Source organism: Taudactylus pleione, unplaced genomic scaffold, assembly GCF_031769625.1.
Source record: "Taudactylus pleione unplaced genomic scaffold, aTauple2 ptg001357l, whole genome shotgun sequence".
NCBI lineage: Eukaryota > Metazoa > Chordata > Amphibia > Anura > Myobatrachidae > Taudactylus > Taudactylus pleione.
Window position 1 is genome coordinate 243,268 of NW_028285757.1, and position 12,408 is coordinate 255,675.

At 44.2% G+C, this 12,408-nt stretch overlaps 1 protein-coding gene across 1 annotated transcript in view; it reads right to left on the minus strand.

The window, feature by feature from the left end:
* Positions 1-12,408, minus strand: part of LOC148443004 (complement C3-like) — a 124,351-nt gene that overhangs the window by 73,689 nt on the left and 38,254 nt on the right. Inside the window, exons 12-15 of the mRNA XM_088463399.1 lie at positions 9,535-9,741; positions 5,766-5,969; positions 837-998; positions 535-664 (exon numbers count right to left, since the gene is read on the minus strand). Of these exons, the coding sequence (XP_088319525.1) occupies positions 535-664; positions 837-998; positions 5,766-5,969; positions 9,535-9,741 (703 nt within the window). The remainder of the gene's footprint in view (positions 1-534; positions 665-836; positions 999-5,765; positions 5,970-9,534; positions 9,742-12,408) is intronic.

Sequence of the window (12,408 nt, forward strand, 5' to 3'; positions counted from 1 at the left end):
GCCTGCCCAGCAGTAATAATGGGCAAAAAATTGTTATGCAGTGTCAACCAGAACAGTCCCCTTCCTCCATTTAGCCTATTCAAGCAACTACCTGAAGGTAACACCATACCAGCAGTGTATACCAACATTGAGTGAATTGCAATGAAATTAAAAGGACAGGGGTGTTGGGAATTCATTGTGACATTTTCTGGATTGGAGAATTTAGGCTCCTGCAAGAATGTACTGGAGATTACAAAGTTGTTTCTTCAGTCATGGATATCCATCTAGACACTTTAGGCATGTGCCTTGGGGTGCCACTTGTTAGAGCCCAACTGCTGTAGGCTGCCGGCCAAATGAGGCCAAGCGATTATTTTCATTTATGTCATTACAACTTTTGGGGGGTTAATGGGTAGCAAATCATAGTGCGGGATGTGCTGGCAGTGGCTGGTTCAGGTTGGGCTGCTTTGGAGATCTAGAGCTATCTGGTTTGGTCCCAACATGAAGGGACAAAGGGGTGGCCAATAGTGTTGTGCCTAGGTGTAGCCTGATTATCACCTGATCTCTGAGGAGTTGTCATCTGGAAGTTTGTATGTAGGGCCAGGCCAGCATCATAAAACACTCCTGGGGCATCAGCACCGCTCCCCGGTGTACAGCCAACATCATACTTATCCACGGAGTCCCAAACCTTGTAATGAAGACAAATGACATCTGAGACACATATGTATATCTATCGGAAACTACTAAAACAAATGAAAAATTGTAAAACATTTATGGAAGCACAGGTAATTTGGAAACTTATGTTTTTCTTATTCAATAAAAAAAAAACATCAATACCTCTCACATATCGCTCTACGCACCTTGCTCTGTGTGATCTTAAACCTTTTGTTTAGCACATAGACACCTTTGTCCACAGCCACCAGCCCCACGCTGGCCTTGTGATCAGCTCTCAGTCTCAGTTTCATTGTTGCCCCTGGAGTTTGTATTGCATTGTCTTTGTCCTTTTCTCCTTTCAGCTCCAGCTGTGTGACACAATCACTACATATATTAGTCTATCAATATTCTCACAAATGCAACAGTAACATATTTCTTTTGCAAAATATCAAAGTACACTTTTATTATAAACTAGCTGTTGCCCTCGGCTTTGCCCCAAATCAAATTGCTTCTGCCATATTTGTTTTTTTTGGTGTTCTAGTTGTATTGCTTTGCCCTGTTGTGGGTGTGTCCCATGTGACCAGCAGCGCTATACAGACTGGTGGCAGCAGCACCTTTACCCACCACTCACACCAATGTCATTGTCTGTCCTGTGCACAGATTGCTATGTAGCCTATCCTACTCAAGTAAACGTGGGCCCAAAGGACCCCCCCACAGACCTTAATGGCCGGCCATGCACATAATGCCACTCCTCCTGTATCTCTTCCACTGATGTTTTCAATATATTTAGTCTTTTTGTTACTGCTCCGCTTTAACTTGGTAGATCGAGATGAAACAAAGTGCAGGAAATTTCTAGGAGTTTCCACTACATTTCATTAAAATTGATTCAGTAGTTTTTGCACCAACTTGGAACAAACACCGACACAATGTTCTAATAATATTACTATAGATGATAATGTGCATGGAATGCCGGTGATTGGGATCCCGACGGTCAAAGTCCCGACATCGGTATCCCAACAGGGTTAGGATACAGACACCTGTCAGTAGGTATCCTGACCCTCCCGCTGTCCCTACCCTAACCATCCCTCCCTGGTGTCTAAACCTAAGCTCCCCCCTAATGCCTAAACCTAAGCTCCCCCCCTAGAGCCTTAACCTAACCTCCCCCTTCACACACCCTAAACCTAACCCTCTCCCCTTAGTGCCTAACTCTAACCCTCTGCCTAGTGCCTAACCCTAACTCCTAACCCTCCCCATAACCCAACTACTTACCTTCGGATTAAATTTTAGGCAATTAGTCAGAATTGCTTAAATATTTTTCTTATGCTGTTTAGGTGAATATTATATATATTATTTTGCATTGAAGCCTTTATTAGTGATATACTGCAATGGCCATTGCGTATCATAAAGTAGGCTACACAAAACAAGTAAAAAAAAAAAATAGCAGGAATTAGCCCACTGTTAGTTAAGCCCAACAATTAAAGTATCATCATATTTCCTGAAGAGATTCATAGGGGAGATGTATCAATGTTTCAAAGTGGAGAAGTTCCCCATAGCAACCAATCAGCTTCTTACTGTCATTTTGCAGGCTGTGCTAGATAAATGGAAGCTAAAAGCTGACTGGTTGCTAGGGTCAACGTGTCCACTTTTTGAATCTCTCTCTCAAAACATCACAGCTGGGATGCCGCATGCAGTTGCTGTGCAAAAATTTGCTATTGCTGTAGCTAGCTGGTAATGCATTGAGATGCCCACTGGTGCTTTGCAGGGAATACATATGGGAGACTGGCAGCTGGGTTGCTGGTGGTCAAAAAACAGACAGCAACATCCCGATGCTCAGAAGTATCCTAACCCCCCCACTTCACCCCCTAACCCTTTCTTCCTACATCCTAACATTAACCCCCCCCCACGCAGCCTATCCCTAATCCTCCCTGTTAGTGCCTAAACCTAACCCTACCCCCTATGGTGCCTAAATCTAACCCTCTGCCCTTAGTGCCCAACCCTAACCCTTCCTTCCTACAGTCTAACCCTACCCCCCCCACGCAGCCTAACCCTAATCCTCTGTGTTAGTGCCTAAATCTTACCCTCTCCCTATGGTGCCTAAACCTAACTCTCTGCACTTAGTGCCTAACCCTACCCCCCCCCACCCCCAGTGATGTCTAAACCTAGCCCCCCCTGCCTTCAGCCTAATCCTAACCCTCCCCCCTCCCAGCAGCATATCCCTTACCCCCCTTGGTGGTGTCTAAACCGAACTCTAACCTCCATGCGGATACCAGCTGTCATGATTCCATCGTCGACATCTCAAGTGATGGCGGAATTCTGGCACCAGTAATCCTGACTACCGACATCTTAACTACCTCCCCTTTGCAGATCCATGCAAGTGCATACAATTTGCAGCTACTGACACATATTTAATAATTGCCCATCTGAGTAGCCCATCTGAGTAGCTCTATGGTCATGCAGAATGGCTACAGTATCTGTATCATCGGAACCATTTTATCTGTGTACAGGATCACAAGTGCTTACACTCACTTCTGTCCATCAAGTCAGCTGCCTGGACACCAAACTAATTTCCTCCCTTTCCTTCACTACCCACATTCAGTCTCTCACAATAATATCTCTAAAATCAGACCGTTTCTCACAATGGACACTACTAAAACTGTTATCCATGTACTTCTCATTACCCACCTAGATTCCTGCCATCTCCTCCTCTGTGACCTTCTTCACACTTGTCTCTCCCCATTGCAAGCAATCATAAAAGCTGCTGTCTGTCTCATTTACTTCTCTCACTGCTCATTGTTGGCCGTCTCCTCTGTAAATTGATTCTCTAGCTCCTCATCCCTCACAGAATACAGGGCCTGATTCAGAGCCGGACGCTCTGACCAGAGCGCTCGCTCTGAATCAGGGCCCTCCTACCTAAAAATGGAGCAGCCTCTTGGACGCTCGCATAGCTGTGGGTTACCACCCACAGCATATACGAGCGTCCATGATGATGGTCGCGATGGTCAAGACCATTGCGACCATCGGGCTTGCGACGAGACCCTGCGGTAGGGTCTCTTGGCCGCAAGCCCAGGAGTGATTTTGGCTCTATCAGAGCCAAAATCACTCCCACTGACATCACTAGTGATGTCAGTGGGGCCGGACCCAGACGGTAGGCGTTCCCATGGGAACGCCTCCATCTGGCAGCCACGCCCCCGGCACACCCACCAAAGGGGGCGTGCTGTCACTCACCATCGACAGCACGCCCCCTTTGGTGCGAGACCCCGAGCGACGGCTACCCCGTCGCTCGCCGGGTCTCGCACCATGCGCACGATGGAGCTCCCTCTGTCGTGCGCATGCGCATTTGGGGACCATCAACCCGCTTGCGAGCGTCCTGCGCTCGCGAGTGGGTCTGAATGAGACCCACAGTGTAAACTTCTTGCCTTCATTTGCTACACTCTGATTGCCTCCTCTCAGTCCCACATCCAAGATTTCTCACATGCTGCCCCCATTTGTCTGGAAGTCACTTTCTCGCTCTGTCTGACATTCGGGTATGGCCGAAATACCGTCAGCGTTGGGATCCCGGCACCAGAATCCCAACTGTCGGCATCCCGAAGGTAAATATTGGTCATTGGGGGGAGTGTTAGGGTTAGGGTGTGGGATTAGGGTTAGGCATTAGGGGGAGGATTACAGTTAGGCACTAGGGGGGAGGATTAGGTTTAGGGTGCATAGAGGGGGTGGTTAGGTTTAGGCACTAGTGGGGAGGTTAGTGTTAGGGGTAAGGGTTAGTCTTACCTTATTTCCTTAAGGGTGTTGGGATGCCACTGTCGGTATTCTAACCAGCAGCATCCTGACCTGCCGGGATGTCATTCCCAACCCGCTGCAGCATTTGGGGGGCAGAGCGGGGGTGTTCCTGAGCAGTGTTCCCAGAAATGGGGGAATGTAGCCCCCATGTTCCGGTAGGCATGAGACCACAGTTTGCATCGGTGGATGCTGAGTACCTGTCCTTGCAGCTGCCAGGACCCAGTTAGGCTGCAGTACGATTCATCTAACGCAACCTGGCCAAAGGGGCAACCATCATGACCAAACTTCAGTCGCAGTGCTGGGATCGCAGATGCAGCAAGGAGATGTGTGTTTTCTGGGTTACCACCCACAGCTATTGCGAGCGGCCAGGAAGATGGTTGCGATGGTCAAGACCATCGCGACCATCGGGCTTGCGACGAGACCCTTGTGGTAGGGTCTCATTGCCGCAAGCCCCAGAGTGCCTTCGGCTCTAACAGAGCTGAAAGCACTCCCACTGACATCACTTGTGATGTCAGTGGGGCCGGCCCCAGACGGTAGGCGTTCCCATGGGAACGCCTCCGTCTGGGCAGCCACGCCCCTGGCCCACCCACCAAAGGGGGCATGCTGTCACTCAACATCGACAGCACGCCCCCTTTGGTACGAGACCCAGAGCGACGGTTTGCCCGGCGCTATCCATGTCTCGTGCATGCGCACGACGGAGCCGGCTCCATCATGCACATGCGCACTGGGCCACCATCAACCCGCTTGCAAGCGCATAGCGCTCGTGAGCGGGTCTGAATCAGGCCGTCAATTCGCTAATGATTCCATTGTTTTTCCCCAGAGATAAACCAGATAAGCTTTTATATTGTGTGCTGATGTACGTGTTATTATACCTGTACTATTTAGCAATGTTGAAGATCCTCCTGCACTAGGCATGTGCCTATATTTTTGAAATTTGCTGAAAAAGTGCTACTTAAGGGAATTGCTGTGTCTCAATTTAAAAGTATATGAAGAGACATTTAACAGATTTGAGAAGATACATATGTGACTCAGATTAGCTTCTAATACTTTATTGTCCGGTATGAGGCTACTTACAATTAGTTGTATCTCATCATGGTGAAATATTTGTTTGTAGATATCAAAGTACAAAAACACTGGAGACCGGAGAGAGCACCACAAACACCAACTGTATTGCTGCACAACATCAGATATAGGGTGGAACATTTGACCCCCAGTATGTCATAAATTTGGTTTAATATTTAACTTATTGAACTCTACCAAAAACTGATATCCATTTTGATGGAGTTAGCCTTCAATTTTGATTGTTGAGCTTCACTGAAATAATTGTATAAACTACAAAGACTTTAATAATCTCTTACCGTCCCCATACAGGAATCTGCCACATCAACCCAGACAGAGTCAGCTACGACCTCACGTCCTGCACTTCCCGCCACAATATAATAAGCCACAATGCGGAAAGATGGGATGAAGTCCACGGTTATTGGAAGCAACAGAGTCACCAGGTTTTGGTCTCGTGACCTCTCCTGTCTGCCCACTTTCATTATTCTGCCTTTGTTCATTATCTGTATAAAGAAGAGAAATTTCCATATAAGTGGTTAGTGTACAAAACACATAGGCCCCCATTTACTAACGAGATTTAGCACCAAAACGAGTGATAAATGTCACTGTGTATGATAAATGGTGCTCCAGCCAATCAGCTCCCCACTGTCATTTTTCTAACAGTTGACAGTTGAGAGCTGATTGGCTGGAGCACCATTTATCATACACAGTGACATTTATCACTCGTTGTCATTAATAAATGAGGCCCATAGTATTATATATGACATACATAATGCAGGTGAGTATAGACTCTTGTCCTTATCAATTCCCCTACTATAAGCATGGGTGTATCTAAAACGGGTGCAGCATGTGCAGTACCTACTGGTCCCAGGGACAAGTGGGGCCAATGCCACACACCAATGCACCCATAGATTAAACTTACCTCTCTGCCAAGTGGAGCAGAAATGGTGTGCAGTCTCCGTGCAGGGCCCTCACTCTCTAGCTGCGACATGCACAGAGCACTGTGCCAGAGTCTACTCTCCGGGAAGATAACGGCAGCACCATTGTCCTGGAGATTGGTGCCTACTGATGTGAGTATGTCCCAGGGGTCTGAGCAATAACAGATGGTCATCTCCATGACTATAAATGTGATTCACTGAAAACATCCTTATTTCTCATTGATAGGGATGATTGAACTGTTTATTGGTATGTGTTGTGTTATTTAATTATGCCTGGCATTGTAAGGTAGCATGTAACATGAATTACACACACAAAAACATAAATAAAACAGATTTGAGCTGATCACAATCCTCACAGTTCAGTTCTCAGGACTATTTCTAATCTTAAACTTCTAGTTCAATTTTCCTCAAATCAATTCTAAAATATATTTTAAACAGAAAATCATTTCATTTAAAGTTCCCTTTTATGTGTAAAAACACAGGTTATTTCTAACTGAAATATGTTCAATATGTTGCTTTTCAGTTTATTATATAAAAAGGCTGCAAATAGGATCCTAAGTTGACTCAAAGGGGCATATTTACTAAAGTTTTTTTTTTTTAGAAGTGGAGGTGTTGCCCATAGTAACCAATCAGATTATAGCTATTATCTTCTAGAAGGTGCTAGATAAATGATAAGTAGAATCTGATTGGTCGCTATGGGCAACATCTCCACTTCTAAAAACCTGCACTTTAGTAAATATACTCCAAGTAGTATATTTACCAAACAGAGGCTCTTCTAAGCTGCTGATTGTTGGCGGATTTGAATTAAATCCTACAGACAAAACCATGAGTATTGCTTAATATACTGTATCTAATTTCTAAAAGTAAATTAATTACGGTATATAGTCATTTGTAAATTTTAAAATATTTAATAAAACGGTGGTGCAAAGTCGATGGTGACGTGTCGCAGACGTGACACTAATAGCGGTCTAAAGACACGCCAGACTGTCACGAAGCGGGAACCTTAGCCATTTGGATGCACAGCTATATACCAGAGAAGGGCTCTGTAGCAGCATTAGTATCAAGTTACACACGTGACTGCGGCAGTAGACGCAACAGACATCCGTGACTGCTTCCAACTCAGAATAAGCCCCACTTTTCTATTATTTCCATTGCCCATAAGTACAAGGAAGGAACCAATTCTATTCAGTATTGGGCCATCAGTCTTTATGTATAGGATGCTGCATGTTCATTGGACCACAGAGAGCAATGGAGCCAATGCTGAATATCCAGACCTATTGTGACAGTGCACAGACAAGACTGCTGTGATTGCAGCTAACTAGTCTGTCACATCCACCTGTGTTTAACAGAAATTGTATTATTCTGTATTGATTTTTCCAATTGAAGCTTATTATTTATGTTATTATATGGCGACTTGTATTTAAAACACTAATAGGGGAATTCAATATGGGATCGAAAACATTGTTTTTGCGATGTTTTTGCACCTATGACGTCATTATCGCAGGTTTTGCTTTTACACCGTATTCAATTTCAAAGACTTTTCGCAGGTTCGAAAAGTCTGAAAAAAAACGGGGATAACTTTTCACCACTGAATAGGTGGCGAAAAAAAGTGCAGAATTGGGGTTTAGGGGTGCAGCGCTTAAAAAAAATAGCCTGCACCCCTGGGAATGACATTTAAAAAAGAACTGTGTCAAAAAAAGTTTTAAAAAAAAATAGGGACACCCCAAAAAATTAATTTAAAAATTGGGGTGAAAAAAAAAATGGGAAAAAATTGTTTATCAATAAGGAAATAGGTTCAGGGCTATTCTGCAAGTATACTGCAGGTGTTTTCTAGAATAGGCTATTAGCGGCAGGTGTTTTCTAGAATAGATTATTAGCGGCAGGTGTTTTCTAGAATAGATATATAGCGGCAGGTGCACAAATGCAGAATTTTTAAAAACTTACTTTAGGGACTTAAAAATATGCTAGTACCCATTTTCATGTACCCCAAATTTGATGGGACCACTTAAAAAAACGAAAAAAATAACCTAAGTGCTCTTCTGCATCACTTCTTCAATGTCGGGGAAAAAAACACCTGCTGCGGCTATTTAAATCCCTGACTTTCATTTGCAGGCTAAAACGGGGGTACCCATAGTGATCCCCCATGTTTTTACAACTTTAGGGGGGTCCTACAAATTTTTTAAGGAAAATTTCGTAACTTTACGCAAATCCCTTTTCGCCAGGTCCCGTTTTAATTAGTTTCATATTGAATACGGGGATAAGCGGGCGCGCGCACTATACTTTATCCCAGGTAAAAACTCCGATATGAAACGTAAACAGCGAAGTTTACGTTTCATATTGAATTCCCCTCTAAGGGGCTTATCCAATTAGCCACGGGGTTTCACCCGCAGCTAATTGTCAGACAAAAGTCCTGCGATGCGGGGATTAGCTATTCAATTAAATAGCTTTTTCCCAGTGTCATTAGAAGGGAACTCCCGCGCGAGAACTCACTGATTCCGCGAGAACTGCGGAATCAGTGTGTTATACCCTCTCGCGCGCGTCCAAAAAGTGCGGCATTAACGTAGATTTTACCTCGCACCTACATGAGGTGCGAGGTAAAGTCCGACAGCGGGGACTCGCGCGCAGGGTCTGGGGGACACCCGCGCGTGGAATCCCCGCTAATTGAATCCCGACCAACGCGATAATTAGCCGCGGGATTGGATATGCCCCTAAGAAAATATAATATGGCTGCTTGTGCTTCTATTTCAACACCTTCTGGCTTTTTTCCTTTATTACATATGGCTCTTTGTAACTTGCAGTAATTCACCAGACATCTGCAGAGATTTCATATTCACAGGCAATATCATTTACCCCTGCATGGAAGATAGCTTTTGTCTGGCTTAAGATGACCAGAGTATAAAATTATAATTATATCTTGTCAGACAAGACCAAAGGTTCCCATGACAGTCCAGGTTTTAAGGCTATCCACGCTTGAGTCCAGGTGATTAAATCAAATTGACGGAGGTACTAATTAAGTACCTTGTGCTCAAGCATAGATATCCTTAAAACCTGGACTGTCATGTCAGAGTTTGGGAAGCTTTGGACTAGACACCAATGACTTAAGACAACAAGTAATGACCTAGGTCCTTACCACATAGTTAAAATGGTGGATCTGGGTTTGAACTCCAGCTTCTATGTTCCGGATATTAAAGTTGATAACTAGATTTTCTCCCGGTTTCAGCACCCCGCCTTGGACACTGAGATGCAGGTAATTGCCACCTTTAGGCCTGTATGCACTGGCTACCATGTCAGAAGTGGCTTGCTGGTCATTGGATAATCTAGAATCTATTGTCTTTACCTATAAGCCGAGGTAAAAAAAACAATAACATAAATGAATAAACAATAGATATATTGTAAACCACCGAGCACAGCTTTGGGTTAGGTATACTGCTTACATTATATCATCACCTTGTCCACAGAAACACATTTTTTTAAATATGCTCTGATTTTATCTTCGATTCAGAATCACATTTTTACATTTATATAAATAGCATTATTATACTAGCATAGCTGTGAAGAATATGCAATATTTAAGTTTTAAGACTATACCAATAATATTTCAGTGTTAGCGGGCGATGTATCAACCCCGGGGGACAAAATGTATTAATGATTGCACTTATAATGCGATCATTAACAGACATCATTGCCTACTTACCTGAATGATCTTCTGCCGGTTTGCACCATCTTCTTCTTGCTGGGACAGCTCCACAATACCCAGCTGTACCGAGGATATTTTCACTTCCAGGTTTAGGACCCAGGTGAAGTAATTTGCATGCATGGCTATCGGGCTCCACATGCGCTATGGGCCACTATCAGGAAGGGATTATTCAGATCCCTCTGTGGGCAGCCAATTGGCTCCTATAGGCAACACCGTCTATAGATGGCATTGCTTATCAAGTATGAGCTTCATAAAGTTGGGCTTTCCAGAGCTTCATGCATATCAGCACATTGCCACCCCATAAAATTCTATGGGGCTTGCAGTTCAGTTAGTCTTTGATATCTGCTGCGGACCACTTTAATACATAACCATAACCTTTAATACAAAACCTCTGAAATTGTCAGGCTTAGTAGGTTTTACTATATATGTTTTATTGATATAGCCTGGCCTTGGAGGGAGATGAAGCGGAGAAGTTGCAGAAAGTATCCAATCAGCTTCTGTCATTTATCTAGGGTTGCATTGGGCAACTTCTCCATCTTAATATCTCTTCAAGGCTTGGTACAGATGTGTCCTTGCTCATCTAGCCTTAATATGCCGTGCAGGGCTACATGCCTGGTATGAGTGAGCTGTCAGGTCCCATGCTAGCATCAGGTGTCTTTATGTGTGGAAAAAGTCACTAAGTCACAATGCGGTGCGACTGGGAAGCACCAGGAGACTCTGCTGACACTTTGATGACACTTGTTTATCTGTGCGCAACTGAGAACGTAAATGGCACTTGGCGTGGAGAAAAACTGTGTGCGTCATAGTACTTTGCATCCTGATTCAGAGAAAAAAAGTCGCACACAGATATACAAGTGTCCTATATCACATTTATCAGCACAATCTCTTGGTGGTTCCTAGTCACATTGCACTGCAATGTGATGCATTTTCAGCACAAAAAAATGCAAAAAAGTTGCCCGCCGCTAAAAGAGGCTCATGCCAACAGTCACATCATGAGTGGCTGTTTGGCGTGACTGCATAAAACATGAGTGAGGACACATCTGTACATAATGAGGTGAAAGCAGTAGAATACCAACTCATCCAATATGTTTGTCTTTGTTGTCTATGTATAGTTTTCACCATGGCTGCTGAGACATGAGATGGACCCAGATACTAAAGTGGTACAGATGTGTCCTTGCTCATCTAGCCTTAATATGCCATGCAGGGCTACATGCCTGGTATGAGTGAGCTGTCAGGTCCCATGCTAGCATCAGGTGTCTTTATGTGTGGAAAAAGTCACTAAGTCACAATGCGGTGCGACTGGGAAGCACCAGGAGACTCTGCTGACACTTTGATGACACTTGTTTATCTGTGCGCAACTGAGAACGTAAATGGCACTTGGCGTGGAGAAAAACTGTGTGCGTCATAGTACTTTGCATCCTGATTCAGAGAAAAAAAGTCGCACACAGATATACAAGTGTCCTATATCACATTTATCAGCACAATCTCTTGGTGGTTCCTAGTCACATTGCACTGCAATGTGATGCATTTTCAGCACAAAAAAATGCAAAAAAGTTGCCCGCCGCTAAAAGAGGCTCATGCCAACAGTCACATCATGAGTGGCTGTTTGGCGTGACTGCATAAAACATGAGTGAGGACACATCTGTACATAATGAGGTGAAAGCAGTAGAATACCAACTCATCCAATATGTTTGTCTTTGTTGTCTATGTATAGTTTTCACCAGGGCTGCTGAGACATGAGATAGACCCAGATACTAAAGTGGTACAGATGTGTCCTTGCTCATCTAGCCTTAATATGCCATGCAGGGCTACATGCCTGGTATGAGTGAGCTGTCAGGTCCCATGCTAGCATCAGGTGTCTTTATGTGTGGAAAAAGTCACTAAGTCACAATGCGGTGCGACTGGGAAGCACCAGGAGACTCTGCTGACACTTTGATGACACTTGTTTATCTGTGCGCAACTGAGAACGTAAATGGCACTTGGCGTGGAGAAAAACTGTGTGCGTCATAGTACTTTGCATCCTGATTCAGAGAAAAAAAGTCGCACACAGATATACAAGTGTCCTATATCACATTTATCAGCACAATCTCTTGGTGGTTCCTAGTCACATTGCACTGCAATGTGATGCATTTTCAGCACAAAAAAATGCAAAAAAGTTGCCCGCCACTAAAAGAGGCTCATGCCAACAGTCACATCATGAGTGGCTGTTTGGCGTGACTGCATAAAACATGAGTGAGGACACATCTGTACATAATGAGGTGAAAGCAGTAGAATACCAACTCATCCAATATGTTTGTCTTTGTTGTC